This window comes from Oculina patagonica, chromosome 8, assembly GCF_052425735.1.
Source record: "Oculina patagonica isolate OP01 chromosome 8, crgOcupat, whole genome shotgun sequence".
NCBI lineage: Eukaryota > Metazoa > Cnidaria > Anthozoa > Scleractinia > Oculinidae > Oculina > Oculina patagonica.
In genome coordinates, this window is record NC_135765.1 from 27,257,227 (window position 1) to 27,276,838 (window position 19,612).

Sequence of the window (19,612 nt, forward strand, 5' to 3'; positions counted from 1 at the left end):
TGAAAAGCTCTTTCGCCCGGGGTGGCTCGGTATGGAGGTTAACCCTCCTACCAGGGACAACTCTTCTCCAAATAAACAGGCCCTAAGGTGGCTGGAAGAAAAATGCATATAAAGTTACCATCAAGCACGAATTCTTGTTATTTACATGAGGAAAAAACTTTTTCTTATCAGACGTTTTAATATATTCGTGTCTTTTACTTTTTACTGGTTCTTTAATGTTCTGGACATACACGCCGTAACATTTCTCTAAAATAGTTTCTTGTCTTTTAAATTTATTATATTAGTGTTTACGAGCAACGTTTGGTTAATGGCGTGACTGCTCTAGTTTTGGAAAAGAACTGATATGTTAAATCACTTTGTGACGGGAAAACGAGATGGCATCTTTAAGGTGCACAAGACAGTGCACGCATCAAAGTGATATGGACAGGGGAGCAGGGCTGGCGTATTTGTGAGAGTGCTCGCCTCACACTTATGTGGCTCAGGTGCGATTCTGGCCCGGTATCATATCTGAGTTGAGTTTGTTGCTAGTTGTCGCCTTGCTCCGAGGGCAATTCTCCGGGTTCTCTGGTTTTCCTCCCTCCTGAAGAACCAATGTTTCCAAATTCCAATTCTACCAAGATAGAGGACTCGCATTACAGTGCGACGCGCCTTACCGTGGCCACCCAACAAACATTTTTACAAGTGTGCTTTCATATTATTATTATTTGTTTGACGTACTCGCTTCCCTGCAAAATTGAATACGATCAAACAGATACTTGTTACATCGTATTTATCAACAAAAACGCAGTGAAAACGAAAAATATTACAAGATGACACCCAAGTTTGTTGGGTGGCCACGGTAAGGCGCGTCACACTGTGAAACCAGCAAGCGCTGATATGGCATCCTCTCCAGATATAGCCATTAATTATGGATGAACAAGGCACAAAGTTATACGCATGAGCACAAGTTCTATTTGTGAGTGGTAATTTCCAGGTGATGTCCCTCATTCAATCGATCAAAATGTTGAACAAAATATTACAATGAATATGTGTACAACCGAAATGTAATTTATTTATTTTAAAAATCCAATCCAAGTTGGTATTTAAACAGCAATATAGCGACTTTTATCATGGATATTACATTAATTTCGAAGTAATGTTATTAATATTTTATGGAATGTGAAATGAACCTAGAAAGACAATTTTTAAAATCACTTTTTTTAAAAAAAAAATGAATCCTGATTGGTATTAAGTTTTCCTTTTAAATGAGATTTAACAAGGTAAGGAACTTAGATGACAAAGGCTTTAACCCTTTTTTGCATTTCTCTGTTTTTTTGATGTGGTTTGTCAGTCAGTTGACAAATGTCAATAGGTTGATGTGTGATTCCAAATTCAAGCTGAGTTACCTTATAACAAAAGAAAACTTAATAAATATGGTAAATTGTAAGCTCGATGCAAAATAAGAAAAAGTTCATTCTGTTTATCATTGTCCCACGCTTGTGACAATGGACATTTCATCTTTATCAAAAGAAAAGTTATTTACTGAAAGTGTGAAGATCTCCTGTGCTATTGACAAAACGTTGCTGGAGATAATGGAAGAAAAATTAATTTAACTTCAGTGGATGCAAGAATTGCTTTTTTTGAACAGTACAAGAAGACAACAAAAGCGCTCAAACCTCAAAGAAAGAGAGAAAGCTTGGAACGGCCATGGAAATTAATTTAACCTTGCCTTCCAATAATCTTGCCAATAACAACCCAAGTAGAGACCTCTTTGGTATCCACAGATTTTCTGAACAAGACCTGAATTTCAAGATCGTAAACACCGTACTCAATGTTATTATCTTCCTCATGACGCTATTTGGAAACTCTCTGATTTTAATAACAATTTGGAAGACATCCTCTTTGCATTCGGTGGCGAACATCTTACTGGCAAGTCTTGCTGTATCTGATCTTGCCATTGGCTTGGTTGTCCAGCCCTTGTTAATAGCAAACATGTTTAGCGAGGTGTATATTTTTGGCTTAGCTATGGACATTTTATGTCCCATCCTATCTCTGACGTCTTTTTTCACCATTTCAGCAATTGCGGTAGATCGCTTGCTTGCTCTTCAGTTACATTTAAGGTATAAAGCAGTGGTGACACCATTGCGTGTGACATGGGCAGTTATTCTCATTTGGGTATCCGCTGCCATTTTTGCAAGTACCAAACATTGGATTGCAAGCCTATCTAACGCTGTCATATCCTCTGTGGTTATTACCATTCTTGTTGGAAATTTTGTTGTTTATTTGAAAATCTATCTTATTGTTCGACGCCATCAAAGACAAATCGAACACCATCATCATCAACAACAACTGGTGGCGATCAACGCGAACATGTTCAGCGTTAAAAGATTCAAGAAATCTGCAATGAACACATTTCTTGTGTATATTTTTCTTCTGTGTTGTTACGCTCCTTATTCTCTCAGCGCCCAAATGATACTTGCAGGTGTAGTTATTTCACCAAAGGTCTATTTGACGACTTTTACTTTAGTTTGTCTCAATTCTTCTCTAAACCCTTTACTGTACTGTTGGCGAGATCGAGAGATACGCACAGCCATGAAGCAACGGTTATGCTGTTGACTTTTCCTTACAGCAATTACGGTAATGTGTGGAAAAGTAATTATAACCCAAGCGACATTTTGTCCATGTTCTTCCGAAATTTCACCGAAATTGTAGCTAATTGTGTCTGAGATGGATACTAACAACTTGCTAAAATGTTAAAATTCACGAAGTCACACCGCCCCTTTGCGATATAGTAATCAAATGGAGACGTAAAATAACAGATAATAACCGTTATACACACCAAAGAGAGATGAAAAAACCACAATGGAAAGTAGATGGTCACAATTGGGGAAGCCTAACAGGCCAAAAAGTTACACGTGTGTTTGATAAAGGTGCGATCGATAAAGGCTCTTTTCACTCAAGCATGCGCAGAAAATAATCCAAAGCCGCTCCCTAATCAGTACTCCATTCTTTTGAAAAATACTGAACTTAATTAACACTCTCTTACTTTTGTACTGTAGTTTCTTTTATTATTTTAGCCTCACTTTATTTTGCATTAATTTTAGATTCATTATTTTTTCATTTTTATCCATCGTGACTGTAGTCCGACAGCTGAAAGGTAGATTCTTTATAACTTTTTAGCAAGAGAACTTTTTTCATACATTTATTAAGGTATTGTTTTCTTTCAGCTGTTTTAAATAGTTCGAACAGTCAGTTCATAGAAGGAAGTCATACGAATGTACATCATATATTACTATACTCGTAAACAAAAGCGTAATTTGTTTTTACAATGACAAAGTGAGTTAGAAACTTGCTATTTTTGTCTTAGCTTGCTCGATGTAGACTAAAAAAGAAAGAACAAAGTCGAGGATTTCCAATAGAACACGGCTGAGCTTTTGCTAAAAAGCGGTTAGTTGGCCATTCCCCTTTGGTAAAAGTGATATAGGTCTTCACTCTCTTTTTAATGGTATTGGGAAGATACGTCGTGTGACAGCTAGTTACCGTATCATTGACGTGTTGGCTCAGAGAAGCCTTTGATTAAAGCCTTTAAATTAGCCTTAATTGTTTTCAAAGACTTCCTTTTTTACAAGCATACACAACTTATAATATATAGAAGGTGTACAGCAATGTTTTTATCTTGGAACATTATATTTAGTGGGTTTAATGGCCTTCAAGGTTTCAGGTAATTTTTGAAGTCGATTTTACTATATTGATTCAAGCATTACACGTGAACGATACTGATGTAAAATAGTGAACTTGAACTTTTGTCATTACATTAGGGTTCAATTTTTAATTTGTGAGCTGGCGCAAATAGGTTTGACATTTTGTCACTAAACGAGGTTTGCAGTGTTGTGCATAATCACACAATTACTTGTGATAGCAGATGATCATACAATCCAAGTTATAGACGAAGTGGTCTCTCAGACAATGACAAAAAAAAAGACCAAAAGAGAACGCGAGAACAATAGAATATTTTTAATTAAAATCATGCAGGAAAAATTAGTTTAATAACTACATGTCGAAATGTTAAAAAATAAATCCAATTAATTCGGAAAGTAAGTGTGTACGTTGAATTGCAAATTAACAAAAACAAAATAAACAAACAAAGTCCTTTTATCGGTTGCTTCATATAAATCTAAGGAATGAATAGAAATCTTTTGTCTAATTTAGTAAAAGGATTTTCATTAAAAGGTAAAAATAAAGACAGGTGTTTATATAGAATCTCTTTTAGCATTTCCTCTGCTATTGAAATGACTTTGTTGAGAGTCAAATAATTGATTTATCAACTTCAGTCAGGGTAAACATTTTATTCCAAGGTATTTATTTCCAACAAATCAAAAACACAACCGAAGCAGTCGTGGCTTTGAATGAAAAAACAGTAAAATCAGCTATGGAAAATGATTTTTCTTGGTCTCAGTCCAATAACTCTAACAGCGACAACACTGGTGCAAGCTTTTTACATTTTAGCAAATATTTTGAAGAAGAACTAAATTTCTGGATCGCGACCTGTGTTATCCACGCCGTCGTCTGCTTTACGGCGATACTCGGAAACTCTTTGATCCTGATTACAATTTGGAAGACATCTTCTTTGCATTCGGCGGCGAATATCTTACTGGCAAGTCTTGCTGTATCAGACCTTGCTGTTGGCTTGATTGTCCAGCCCATCTATATAGGAGGCATTCTTAGTAGGATACAAACAGTTTTCGTAACTTTTAACATTGTGGGTTCATTTTTGAGCATCGCGTCTTTCATCAACATAACCGCAATAGGTATCGATCGCTTGCTTGTTCTTCAACTACATTTGCGATATCATGCAGTAGTGACACCATTTCGTGTCACTGTGGTCGTTATTTTTATTTGGGTCATTTCTGGTGTTTTTGCTAGCGTCCGCAGCTGGAGTTTAACAGCATTTTACACTGCCCCACCAACAACCTTTATCAGCCTTCTTGTTGTAAACTTTGCCGTTTATTTGAAAATATACCTCATTGTTCGACGCCATCAAAGACAGATTGAACATCAATATCAACAACAACAACAACAACAACAACAACAAGAGAATAACATTTTCAGAGTAAGAAGATTCAAGAAAACTGTTTTAAACACATTTCTCGTATACATTTTACTTCTCTGTTGTTATGTGCCTTACTCGATTGTCACCAATCTGGTCATTGCAGGTGTAAACTTTTCGCCAAGTTTTTATGTAACAACAGCTACATTAGTTTTCCTTAATTCCTCCCTGAACCCTTTATTGTACTGCTGGCGAGATCGTGAGATTCGCACAGCCGTGAAGCAACTGTTTTGACATTGATTAAAACGTATTTTTTGGTTTCAAAAAATATTGACCATGATTTTTTTAAAAGCTGTGTAATAATATATAAGGCTTTATTCAAGCTCAAACTTTACAGTTGAAATTGATATCTCAGAAAGAATTAAAAATTGTTATTGCACATCGTCTTTTAGCACTCGATCTTGACGAAAACGTTTCTTATCAGACATTTTAATATACCGTAAAATTTCGGTTATAAGCCCTCCCGGTTATAGGCGCATCTACCTGGAAACAAAAAAATACATCCGATTATAAGCACCCCCGGATATAAGCCCCCCATCTGCCGGATGACAGTACTGAACAAGGCTAAATGTTGCTTTATTATGCGTTTTTAATTTAAAAACGTGTTTCGATCAACACGCACGTGGCTCTTTTCGAAACGTTTTTTTCCTTCCGCTTATAGGCCCTCCCGGATATAAGCCCCTCCGCTTATAAGCCCACCCAAAACCCTTTACGAAGTTGTATAGCCCAGGGCTTATAACCCGAATTCTGTATAGGGAACTCTTAGATTCTAATAACAATTTGGAAGACCTTTTCTTTGCATTCGGCGGCAAATATCTTACTGGCAAGTCTTGCTGTATCAGACCTTGCTGTTGGCTTGGTTGTCCAGCCCTTTTTTATAGCAAACATGATAAGCGAAGTATACACTGTTAACTTAGCTTTGAAAATTTTAGGTCCCGCCCTGGCCATCGCTTCTTTATTCACCATTACAGCTATTGCGGTCGATCGCTTGCTCGTTCTTCAATTGCATTTAAGGTATAAAGCAGTGGTGACACCATTTCGTGTGGCATGGGTAGTTATTCTCATTTGGGTATCCGCTGCCATTTTTGCAAGCACGAAACATTGGATTGCAAGCCTATCTCACGCTGTCATATCTTCCATAATTATTACCATCTCCATATCTCGTTGGAAACTTTGTTCTTTATTTGAAAATATATCTTATTGTTCGACGCCATCAAAGACAGATTAAACGTCATCATCAACTACAACAACAACAGGCGAACAACGAGAACATTTTCAGCGTTAAAAGATTTAAGAAATCTGCTATGAACACATTTTTTGTGTACATGTTACTGTTATGCTGTTACGCGCCTTATTCTCTCAGCGCCCAAATGGCATTTGCAGGTGTAGTCATTTCATCAAATGTTTTTAGAACAACTTTGACATTGGTTCATCTAAACTCTTCTTTAAATCCTTTATTGTACTATTGGCGAAATGAAAAAATACGCTGTGCCATGAAGCAACTGTTTTGCTGTTTTGCCTCATGCATTTTTGTGTCAAGAACTTCTCTTGTAGGAATTGTCCTTAAAGGAGTTGCTGTACAGTATGGAAAAGTAATGAAAGCGATTTTTCGTCCATTCTTTTTCAAAAAGTTTTCCAAATTTCACCGAAATTGTTTTTGGTTTGGATACTAACAACACGCTAAAATGTCAAAATGAACGAAGTCACGCAGTCCCTTTAATTTGTGATATACCAATCAAATGGAACCGTTGAACAACAGATAACAAATATAAACGCACTAATTAGAGAATGAATAACCACGATGGCACGTGAATGGTTAGAATTTTGAGGATTCATGATCACACGGATAACAAACGGCAGCGAACATAAAAAAATAAAGGATGAAGTCTTTAAGAGAACTTGAGAATACTTCTCTTAAGCTTTGAAATTTCTTTAAAATAAAGAACTTCTGTCAAACGTGACCTGTTCCTGGTGTTCTGTTAGGTTGTGAGCAGCGCCTAGGAGAACCAGAAACCTCTCGCTCTTTTCTCCATTTGATTTTCTTCACGCTAATCATCAACTAACCAGACGCTTCAAACAAGCGTATTCAGTTCTCTAAGATTACATTTCCAGCGCTGTAAGAGCTCTTTTTATATAACCCTGAACAACGCAAGTCGCCTTGAAATTTTACTGATTGAAACTTTTGACCATCCGTCCGGGGTGATTTACATTGTTTCTGTAATTTTGTACTGATTCGTTGCGGCCAAAGTTTCTGCTTCAGTATCGAGTGTTTTTACGTGCTTTTTTATTGTGCTTGCCTCGCCAGTAAAAAAAGCTTTAGAAAACACATGTTCACCGAAGGAAAACAAAAACTACCTTGATTTCATTTAAGTCCTTTTCTCGTCTAGAGTAAATTTCAGTACGAAAGTGAGCGTGTTAAAGTTGATTCTGTTTACCTATAAGCCTGGTGGTTTCTTGAAAGTCTCCTCGCCTTAGAGTAATTATTCCTGTAAGATTTCAATCTTAAAGTGGCTAATAAGTAATGATAATGATCTTATAAGGAGAAGTGGTACGGACAACCAAAAAACTTCAAAACATAAGTATAAGAGAGATACAATGGATGGATGGATGGATACAACCCGTGAAACAAGTGCAAGAATTAATTGACCTGAAACCATAACTTGACTAACTTTCCTTTTTTCGCAATCTAAAAAAACTTTCTCATTTATTTCCGTTTTATATATGTTTGTGCTTCATATGGAGGCATGACAGAGCTTTTTAACTCAATATTACACAAGTATAGACTTCATCTTTTTCATACCCATTTTTGCTTTCTTTTTATTACTTTATTACAGCATTATCACACAACATAAAAAATTAACTATAAAAAGCTGCGATAAAATGTTTTTTAAAAACATATCAGGAAAACTTTGTAAAAAAGGACGACGTTTCGACGTTGAGCTTATGTCATTATCAAGTCAAAATGAAAGTTGATAAAAATATATAAATTTAAATTTGGTATTAATTATTAAGTTATTCGAAGTGGGAAGGCAGCTAGTTCATTCACGAGTTGGTTCTGAGAAGCCTTCGATTTAAACCTTTAAATCTGAACCATTAATGTGTAAAATCAAATATTACATTTCTTTATATTTTCACGCTTTCACAACTTGTAATAAAAATTTGCTATAAGTTTTCGTATTTTTAACTCTTATTTCATGAAAATTCAGAAATCGATTTTATTACATTTACACCACTGACGTAAAATACTGAAATGCATCTTTGAACATTAATAAGGGTTTTACTTCTTTTTGTGATGTGGTCTCGGTTTGACAGTCTGTGACTAAACAGGGTTCGCGGTGTTGTGCATAATTACGGAACTACCTGTGACAGCAGAAGAAAAAAAAGGTTATCCAAGTTATAGACGTAGTAGTCTCTCAAACTATGACATGCGGAAGACCCAGAGAAAATGCAAGAACTATTGAAAATTTTTTAATTAAAATAATGCAGGAATAAAATAATTCATCATCTACAGGTCGAAATCCAATTAATTTGGAAAGTACATGTGCGTAATTAATTTCACGTTGAATGACAAATTAAACAAAGGAAGAAAACGTCTATAAATATTGCAAAATATGAAAATCACGTGCACAAAATGAACAAACAAAATCCCTATAAAACCTAAGAATGAATAGAATTGTTTGACCTATTCGGGAAAGGAGTTTCATTACATGGTAAAAATGAAGACTGTTGTTTGTGTAGAAACGATTCCCGGTTGGTATGATCACTTTTTTTCTCTTTTGGATGAAAGCTATCAAGGAAATCAAATCCAAAAAGCATACTTTTTGCCGTTAACTGTGCCTTTTGATGTTGTGTAAATTCATTTTTTAGTGTGATTCTCAATACAAGCGAAAAAGGCAGCTGTATGTACCTAACTCCAAAAGAAAGTTAAAACAATTATTTTTTAACGCGGTTAATGTAAAACATTGAGTTTCGTGAACAATACAAGAAGACATTAAAAGTGATCAAATTAAATAGAAAGGGAGAAAGTTCGGACCAGCTATGGAAATTAATTTTACCTCGCGTTCCAGTAATTTTGCCAAGAACAACCCTAGAAGAGTTCTACCTGATCTCCATGGATTTTCTGAACAAGAACTGAATTTCAAGATCGCAAACACCGTAATTAATATTATTCTCTCCCTCACGGCGCTACTCGGAAACTCTGCGATTCTACTAACAATCTGGAAGACGTCCTCTTTGCATTCGGCGGCAAATATCTTGCTGGCAAGCCTTGCTGTATCAGACGTTGCCGTTGGCTTGATTGTCCAGCCCTTGTTTATAGCAAACATGCTTAGTAGCGGAGAAAATACTGTTCACTTAGCTTTGAACATTTTGGGTCCCGTCCTGGCCATCGCGTCTTTTTTTACCATTACAGCGATTGCGGTCGATCGCTTGCTCGCTCTTCAATTGCATTTAAGGTATAAAGCGGTAGTGACACTATTTCGTGTGACATGGGCAGTTATCCTCATTTGGGTATTCGCGGTCATTTTTGCAAGTTCAAAACTTTGGATTGCAAGCTTATCTCACACTATCATATCTATTATGATTATTACCATTTTGGTTGCAAACTTTGCTGTTTATTTCAAAATCTATCTTATTGTTCGACGCCATCAAAGACAGATTGAACCTCATCATCAACTACAACTTCAACAACAACAACAACAGGCGAACAACGAGAACTTCTTCAGCGTTAAAAGGTTTAAGAAATCTGCTATGAACAAATTCCTAGTGAACATTTTTCTTCTGTGTTGTTACGCGCCTTATTCTCTCAGCGCCCAAATGAAATTTGCAGGTGTTGTCATTTCACCAAATGTTTTTATAACAACTTTTACATTAGTTTATCTTAACTCTTCTCTAAATCCTCTTTTGTACTGTTGGCGAGATCGAGAGATACGCACAGCCATGAAAAGACTGTTTTGCTGTTGACTTTATGCATTGTGTCACGAAAAACTTTTGGAAATTTCTCTCAAGATTTTTCCGAAATTTCGCCGAAATTGCGTCTGGTATAGTTACTAACAACTCACGGCTAAAATGTCAAAATGCACGAAGTCACGCTGCCACTTTGTGATTAAGCAATCAAATGGAGCCGTAAAGTACGAGATAAATATACATACATACCAAAGAGAGAATGAAAAGCCAGGATGAAACTTGGATGGTTAAAAGGGAGTTAGATTCTTTTTGGGTTACAAACGCCAGCGAACATTCAAAATGTAAGATCAAGTTTTCAGGAGAACATTTGGAAATACCTCCCTTCAGCTTTTCAATTATGCCTGATCCATGTGTTATGTAAGCCGGTGAGCAGCGCCTAGAACGGATATTGAAAAACGACGAGGGTTAGTCGGAGAACACGAAACCCCTCGCTCTATTTTCCTCTTGCTTTCTTCGCACCAACTTACAGGACGCCTGGAACAGGCTAATTAAGCTCTCTTAGATAAATTCTCAATGCTGATAAAGCTCTCTACGTGTAACCCGGGACAACACATGTTGCCTTGAAATTTTCTGATTCCAACTTGCCCATTCGTCTCAGATGATTTATATTGTTTCTGTAATTTTGTACTCCGTAGATTCTGTTATAGTTTCTACTTCAGTATCGAATGCAATTTACGTGCTTTTTGACGAAGTGTCTTGCCCGTACTATATCTCTCAGTATGGAACACTCTGTTTGGTACTGAAATTAACTCTTGACAGAAAAACGTTTTAAACTTTAAGAATACTCTGAAATTAAATGTGTATAGTTTGTTCCTTTTTTGTTTTCGTGAACATGTTTGCTAAGGTCAAGCTAAGGCCTTCTCTTCAGTAGCGGCTCAGTAGCGGCCCAAATACAGTGACAAGCATAAGTGAGTTAATTTTTAAGATGGAAACAATCCGTGAAATAAGTGCAGATTTACACTTAACTAAAACATTAATGTTCCTTTTTTCACAAGCTATATATGTCCTCAACTTCCGATCTACACTGTTCCATGTGCAGGAGTGACAAAGCTTTTTAGCTCAATATTTCACAAGCAGGCTTCAACCCTTTTATACCAATATGTTTTTGCTTTTTTATTTCTTTATTACAGCATTATCACACAACATGAATAAATATTTTAAAATTGCACTTAAAAACATGTAATATAAATACTATACTACTTCTAGGTATTATTTGAAAGTGAATAAATAAGGATGTATTGAGTACATGAATTCGTTCTAACTTTGTTTTAGTGATGGTTGTATTCCTGAGATATTTTTATGTATCTGAAAGTCTGTTCTAATCCTCACAAAAAGGGATTAGGAGTATTGCTACTCTACCTTGGATGGGATGCTAGTACATAGTAAAGTGCCCCCTCCCCAGTATTGTGTCTGCAGGTTGAACTAACACTTTACTTGATTTCACACTAGAGCTCGTAAGTATAGTATAGGAGCATGCACTTGGAACCTACTTTGCGTGTAAAGGGGTAAAACGTACTTGAGAACGCACTTGACCAATAGGAAATGGAAGCCATATGTAGTACTAGTTATGCAACGCTTTCGAGTGGTATACTATGAAATATCCCACGAGTCACTTGTATTTTCTCGGTATACACACGAGCCTTTAGGCGAGTGTATATACCAAGAAAATACAAGTGACAAGTGGGATATTCCATAGTATACCACGAGAAAGTGTTGTGTAACTACTTTATACCATGCCATAGAAAATACGCTCACTAAATTTCGACGAGAATACAATCGCAGCGCACGATGGGAAGGTTGGGTTGAATACCGTCGAATATACAACGGCTATCCTGTATTCTGATTGGCTGTATTTTCTATGGCATGGTAAAAAAAACAGTATGAAACTACTCAAAATTTCACGATCTCGCCAGCAGAACAAAAAAAGATTTAGATAAGAATTAAGGCAAACTAATGTAACTGTTACAATATGAAAAAGTGGCGAAGTAATTTAACCTGTAAGATACATTATTATGGCAATGGAATGAGGCATGATACAACAGAGAAGGAAAGTATACCAGAAATAAGTTTAAAGCCTGGTCTTCACTAGCGACGCAAGCACAAGCGCAAGCACAAGCGCAAGCACAAGCGCAAGCACAAGCACAAGCATAACAGCTCTTATTTCACCGTGAAAATAAGCACAAGCGCAAGCACATGCACAAGGATCAATTTTTTTTTCTTTTCTTGTGTTTGCGCTTGTTCTTGCGTTTGTGTGAAAACGAAACACCGCATAAGCACAAAAACATTGTTTACGTCTGGCGGTGCCTAGCCATTTAAAGCACTCGTTCCAAATTCCACTGTGTCTGAGAATTTGAACAAAGTAGCGGAGGTCGCGCTTGATTTTAATAACAGTTTTCAGTTTTCTGTTCGGAAAAGTGCAGGGAATTTAAAGACAAAAACAAAAAGGTACAAGTGTCACAAGCGTGGGCTTGAATAGCGAAACAAATGGAGATGACTTCTTCATTCTTAAAAGTATGTAAAACCCCAAATGTTTTGTTCTCCTTTTTTTTAGTCACTTTTGCTTTCTTCGTCACAAGAGTGGAAGAGAAAACAAAACTCGATGCCTGAGTGTTTCTGCCGCGATATTTGCCGAGAGAACGGAGTCGAGAACGGAGCCTTCTAACTTGTAAACTTCGTGTTCTTATGCTTGTGCTTATGCTTTTGTCGACGTTCGTTTTCACTTGGCACAATCTACTTATGCATTCACATGCTTTCGCTTATGCTTGCGTTGCTAGTGAAAACCAGGCTTAAGGCAGATCTCCTAAACCTTTTCACACTGAAAATGTTGTCCTTATTCGCCTCTTGCTGTTGACGTTGAATCGGTCTGTGATGGCGACGAACAATGAGGTAGATTTCGAAATAAATAACAAAGTTAACAAGGAGCACGTAGAAAGCAAAAGCCGATGCGTCAATGTCAGATGCCCTTGTATTTCTTAGTTCCGCGACTGTACAAATACTGGAAAACATCCAAATAGAAATGACCAGCCAAGTGACACGAAACAGTGTCACTACTTCTTCGTACCTCAAGTGTAAATGAAGAGCGAGCAAGCGATCGACTGCAATTGCTATCAAAGTGAAGAAAGAAGTGGAGCAAAAAAAAATGTTAACACGTAAGGGGACAGTTTCATTCCCGGTTAAGAAGAACACCACAACTAGGGGCTGACCGATCAATCCAACAGCAAGGTCTGATACAGCAAAACTTGCCAATAAGATATTCTCCACCGAATGCAATGAAAATGTCTTCCAAATCGCTGTTAGAATCGCAGAGTTCCCAGAGCAGTAAGCAGAGAATGGCGTGTATTACAACCATTGCGTTCCAGATATTTAATTCGTGTTCAGAATATCTGTTATTGGTATATACACACTCAGTGATCTTGGTGTTTCAAGCAATCTGATTGGTTCGTAATCTCGGGCTAATGAGCATTATTCACTCCCTACGGAGTGAATAATGCTTGATCCAAACTGAAACAAAATGGCCGGCGTAAACTCGCGTTTCGCCGGCGTTTCTGAATCGCAAATACTAAGAATACAAGAAGATGCTGAACCAGAAAAGACAGAAAAAGGCTAAGAAATTTGGCCTGATGGTTTTCAAAGTAAGAGAAGACTACATATTTCGCAATTTGCAGCACAATGTCCACACAACTCGAGTACTAAAACGATAAACAATTGCTTATCGTGAAGTTGCTCTTCGCCCGGCATCGGCAGAAATGAATACCGCAGATTCTACCACTATTCACCTCGATTTCAAATAATAATTGTTAAATATCAAAAGCGCTTCCACCTGAGTTGTTCCTGGCAAAAGTATTCAAAGGTCAAGTAAAGTTTAAATTTCCTTGACTGATTCCGGCGTTCTTCAGTTGAAAGCTATGATTGCCTTTGTTGTTGTCTTGAATTTTCTGAAATTCATTTATTATTTGTTTCATTACCGTCAGCACGGTAGAGCAATAGCATAAGAAATATTTACATTTTCATAAAATGAGAGTTCTTTTGAGAATTCTGTGCATGTGCATACATCTGTCATTTGCCTTTTCATATGCGATGAAATTCCTGCTGTTAATTATATATTCAATTGGTCACTGTTAAATAACATAAATATTCACTACAGAAAGAGTACTCTTTACCCTCAGTTTATTGTTTATTATCGTACTAAAGATAAGTTGGGTGGAAATCATTCCAACTATTTCAAAAACTCTCCTTCAGTTCTAATTCCTGTATTCTGATTTCTTGTAGAATTTAACTACGTTTCTTCATAATTATAGTGTTATTTAATTTCCATGAAAGCATATCCGGTATATCCGGTACATTTTATATGGTGGGCGAGTGAATGAATCGCGAACTGTCTTTCATTACTGTCTTGCATTATAATATATATACTTTGAACTTTAATAGCTTTCACCTAAATTACAATGGTGTCATAACGTTCAGATTCCCCATATAGGAATCATTTTCTAAACGTACTCAGTTAAAAGTACCCTCATCTCCAAAAGGGATAAACATTATTACCTTCCTACACAATACAAACTCACATATTATTAAAGTAAATGGTCTGAACTTAGAAGTATCAGTAGAACTGTTGACTCTGAAGATGACTTCCGCTCAGGTTGTCGAAACGTCAGTCACCAACAACAGTTCTTCTCAGAACTACTCTCACCAGGACGATCACACTCTACGACTTACATATTAATACAAGTAGTTAGCGTTTCTTAGCTATGGTAGTTGGTGTGGTTTATTCTTTGTTTTTGATAATTGTTAATTTTTACCTGAATGGAAACACTTTTGCCACTACCACTACCACTACCACTACCACTACCACTACCACTACCACTACCACTACCACTACCACTACCACTACCACTACCACTACCACGGCCACTGCTAGTGCTACTACTACAAACCTTCGAAACAGTATTATAGCCACAGTTACACATCGTGTACCCATCTTTATAATAAACAATTTGACAAGACATTGAGAAAAGGGATGTGCGTATTACCTATTATTGTCAAAACATCTACGTAGGACTATAAACGTCCATATGTGTTTTAATTCTCAGAAAAAAAAAGACAAAGTTATGCAACCTGCATCAATGCAATATCTCGTGCTACAACTGGCAAATCATTCTCGTGGACTAGAAATGAACATCTTTCCCTTTGTCTCAAAGTTTAAGCACTTGGTTATATCAATGGCAAAATACTTGCTTTATAGCTGTGCGGATTTCACGATCTCGCCAACAGTACAATAAAGGATTTAGAGAAGAATTAAGAAAAATTAATGTCAAAGTTATTGTATAAACTCTTGGCGACATGCCACCGTCCACAAGAGCAAAGCAATAAGGCATATAACAAAACAGAAGTAATATGTACACCATGAAAGTGTTTAAAGCTGATTTCTTGAATCTTGTAACGCTAAAGATGTTTGCATTATTCGCCAGTTGTTGTTGTTGTTGTTGTTGCTGATGTTGAATCTGTGTTTGATGGCGTCGAACAATGAGGTAGATTTTCAAATAAACTGAAAAATTTCCAACTAGAAGACTGATTATCGTAACAAATTCGACAGTGTCAAGAAATCTTAGGGTCAAATTCGACAGCAGCGTTCTTACACCAGAGAACACCCAAATAAAAATAACAACCAAAGTCACACGAAAGGGTGTCACTACTTCATGATACCTCAAATGTAACTGAAGAACAAGAAAGCGATCGACTATAATTGCTGTAATGGTGACGAACGACGCGCAGCCCAAAAATGAACTCGAATTGTTAAAAAGATGTCTTACAATATCATTTCTGGTCAGCAAGTATGCTGCAAACGAGGGCTCGACAATTAAGCCAACAGCAAGGTCTGATACAGCAAGACTTGCCAGTAAGAAATTTGCCACCGAATGCAAAGACGATATCTTCCAAATTGTTATTAGGATAGCAGAGTTTCCGAACAACGCTGTGAAGGAGAGAGAGACATTCAAAATGCTTACAATCCAGTTATGCAATCCAATGGGTGCTTCTTCAAAAATTTCGTTTGGTTCTAAAAGGTTAATGAAAGTGTCATTTTCTTTAGAGTTATTAAATGGCCAAGAACAGTTAATGTTCATGGCTGATTCGAGCGTCCTGATTAGAGCGAAGTTACTTTGTTGTTTTCTTGCTCTGTTGGAAAGAAAATAGATTGGTTTAATAATATATTGTCTTTTACTAAATTTTAATAATTTTCTATTTCATTTCCGCTAGGAAAGTGGTTTCAAGAGAACAGGAAATCTTTAAACGAGATGTTGCATATTCACCTGCTTGCTTTGCAATAGCCATTAAGTGCGCAGTTTTATAAAGCAAGCCTACAAGTCGAATATAAGTGTCATCGAAAGGACAAGGCTCTACAAAGAAAAAAATAATTGTGAGTCCCTTTTTAATTTTCATTCTATAAAGAAAAGGAAAGAACAATCTTTTTTCTGGAATTGCCTCTCTATTTTTTTTTAATTCGCCATTTATACAATGTAAACACCTTGCCTTCGAAATTACAATTTACTTACTTGCCACAAATGTATACATACCGTAGTCGTAAAAATCATGTTGGCAAAATCAAAGCAAGATCTTTTGCCCATTGCTTAGAAAATTCAGGAGTTTAATGTACAATAAGTGACAACCATTTTTTTTTTCAAACTTAAAGCGCGTGGGAAATTTAAATTCCCATTGAATGTGTTTTTTTTTTTCAATTAACTTTAACAACGCTATAAACCAATAGGGACCTCTAGATGAGAGTACGGGCACGAGAACCAGTGACTCAGAAAATTAATGGGAGTTCTTTTGAGAATTCTGTGCATGTGCATACATCTGTCATTTTTCTTTCACATGTGGTGGCAACCTTGCTGTTATTATAAATTCAATTGTTTACTGTTAAATAACATAAAAATTCAGTACAAAAAGTGTACTTTTTGACCTCAGTTCGATGTTAATTATTTTACTGAAGACAAAGTGAGTGGAAATTATTCACTTTTTTCAAAAGCTGTCTTTCATTTCTGCGTTCAGATTTCTTATAAAAATTAATTACATATCTTTCAAATTTATTTTATTACCATGAAAACAGCCGGTATATCTGGACTACTTTATACGTAGCTAGTGCGTGAGTGAATTATATAAGAACTGCCTTTCATAAGTGTCCTATATTATATTATGTATATTTTAAACTTTAATAGCTCTAACTATAATTACAATGGTGTCATACCGTTCACGTTTTTCAATTAGAAATCATTTACTTAACTTTACTTAACCTTCCTACACGTTACAAACCTTCGAACAAGCTTTATATATATTAAAAAATAGTAGCCACAATTACACATGGTGTACCTATTTTAAAAAATCAACAAGAAATCATTGGCGAAGTTGTGACTGAGAAAGAAAATGCGAATTTTCGCAAAAGACGTGCGCAATACTCTTGATTGTCTGCACACCTAGGGCTGTAAACGTAGAGGGCAAACTTCTGGAAAAAAAATGTTCTTTAAACTACATGGCAATATCACATGCTATGCGGCACTTAAAAAGCGGGGCCCGAAGGAGTATATTGGGAACTGAGATTGGCGCAATTGTTTACTGGAAAAATGGGATTTAGTTAAAATGATAATGATAATGAATTTATATAGCGCATTTCTCATATATATATATGTTCAAATGCGCTGTACACATACTGTAATATACTACACAAGGCCAGACCACAACACCGGGAGCTTCGTGCCCTATTCTTTGCGAATAGTGTGTGGGTTCTTTAACGTCCCCTGTGATAAGACTGAAGATACAGAAGACGGGACCTACGGTTTATCGTCCTTTTCCGAGAAGACTAGAATGTCTTTACATGTAATTACAAAGGCAGCACATTCTCCTCAGTTATTTTAAGACCCTGAGTGTTGGTCCGGTCTGGGGTTCGAACCCACGACCTCCCGCACAGCAGTCCGGCGCTCTACCAACTGAGCTAACCAGGCGGCGGTTCACTGGGACTGGGAATCAAAAAACAAAAGCAATGGTTCTAAGAATGGAATTTGGGAAAATATGAAAAACAATACGCCAGGTAAGGGGATGTGGGCAAAATTTGGGCAAGAAATGGAATTTTCAACCTCCCTCCCTCCCTTCCATTAAGACCCGCTAAAAATTTTGCCAAACCACTCCCGTCGATTTCAAATAACAACTTTACGTCTGACTATCACTCGATTAAATTAACCGAAAAACAATTGTTTTATGGCTGTGCGGATCTCTCGATCTCGCCAACAGTACAATAAAGGATTTAAAGAAGAATTGAGGAAAACTAATGTCAAAGTTATTGTATAAACTCTTAGCGACATGCCACCGTCCACAAGAGCAAAGCAATAAGGCATGTAACATAACAGAAGTAATATGTACACCATGAAAGTGTTTAAAGCTGATGTCTTGAATCTTGTTACGCTAAAGATGTTTTCATTACTCGCCTGTTGCTGTTGTTGATGATGTTGTTGCTGTTGTTGAATCTGTGTTCGATGACGTCTAACAATGAGGTAGATTTTCAAATATACAGCAAAGTTTGCAACAAGAAGACTTATCGTCGTAGCAACTTCGACAGTGTCAAATAATTTCAGGTTTAAGTTCGACAATAGCGTGGCTACGGCAGTGAACACCCAAATAAATATAACTACCCAAGTCACACGAAAGGGTGTCACAATTGCATGATACCTCAAATGTAACTGAAGAACGAGCAAGCGATCGACTGTAATGGCTGTAATGGTGATCAAGGACACAGAGCACAGAAAGTAACTACAAATGTTAAAAAGTAGGTTAACGATGCGTATTTTGCTTAGCAAGTATGCTATAAGCAAGGGCTGGACAATCAATCCAACAGCAAGGTCTGATACAGCAAGACTTGCTAGTAGGATATTCGCCACCGAATGCAAGAAAGACGTCTTCCAAATTGTTAGGATAACCACAGTGTTTTCAAACAGCGCTATTGAGGCGAGAAAGGCATTCAAAACACAGATTATGATCCATACACTATCATTAAAGGGAGCTTGTTCAAAAGTTTCGTTGGAATCAAGAGGCTCGATGCAAGTGTCATTCTTTTCAGAATTGTTAAAAGGCCAAGTGCAGTTCATTGTCGTGTTTGAGTCGAGCGTGATTGCATTTGAAGACATCTTATGAAGATATGGCTGCTTTTGTCGTCTGTTTGCTCTGCTGGAGAGAAATTGATTGGATTTGCAATATTAATCTTACTGAACTTCATTAATTTTCTATTTATTACCGCCCGCAAAGCATTGTCAAAAGAAGAGGAAATCTTAGCAAGCTTACTAAATACATCTGTCGCTTTCAGTTGCTATATGATTAAAAATTTATCAGATTTAGTTTTTCTTGATATCAGAATAATTTAAGACGAGATAAGTGTTAGTCATTGACTTAAAAGATCAACTTTTAAGTCTGATCACTGAACGGAGACTTTATTCTTTGCCTATTTTTGTCTTTCCCTCAAATTTTGTCTTTCGTTTTCATTTTCGGATAAATTTATTTTTTAGACGGGGCCGAAAAAGA

The 19,612-nt window shown here is 36.6% G+C and overlaps 6 protein-coding genes and 1 pseudogene across 7 annotated transcripts in view; 5 read left to right on the top strand and 2 right to left on the bottom strand.

The window, feature by feature from the left end:
• LOC144663756 (uncharacterized) overlaps positions 1–19,612 on the top strand; it is a 99,119-nt gene that overhangs the window by 51,733 nt on the left and 27,774 nt on the right. The window lies entirely within an intron of this gene.
• On the top strand, positions 1,687–2,595 carry LOC144664260 (melanocyte-stimulating hormone receptor-like). The gene has a single exon (XM_078525364.1). It carries the CDS (start codon positions 1,687–1,689, stop codon positions 2,593–2,595), a length of 909 nt encoding a protein of 302 aa, XP_078381490.1.
• On the top strand, positions 4,409–5,320 carry LOC144664261 (histamine H2 receptor-like). Its single transcript, XM_078525365.1, has one exon. It carries the CDS (start codon positions 4,409–4,411, stop codon positions 5,318–5,320), a length of 912 nt encoding a protein of 303 aa, XP_078381491.1.
• LOC144664262 (melanocyte-stimulating hormone receptor-like) lies at positions 5,668–6,759 on the top strand (annotated as a pseudogene).
• LOC144664263 (melanocyte-stimulating hormone receptor-like) lies at positions 9,125–10,048 on the top strand. Its single transcript, XM_078525366.1, has one exon. It carries the CDS (start codon positions 9,125–9,127, stop codon positions 10,046–10,048), a length of 924 nt encoding a protein of 307 aa, XP_078381492.1.
• LOC144664264 (melanocyte-stimulating hormone receptor-like) lies at positions 15,268–16,173 on the bottom strand. The gene has a single exon (XM_078525369.1). The coding sequence runs from the start codon at positions 16,171–16,173 to the stop codon at positions 15,268–15,270; it is 906 nt and encodes a 301-aa protein (XP_078381495.1).
• On the bottom strand, positions 18,277–19,221 carry LOC144664265 (histamine H2 receptor-like). The gene has a single exon (XM_078525370.1). The coding sequence runs from the start codon at positions 19,219–19,221 to the stop codon at positions 18,277–18,279; it is 945 nt and encodes a 314-aa protein (XP_078381496.1).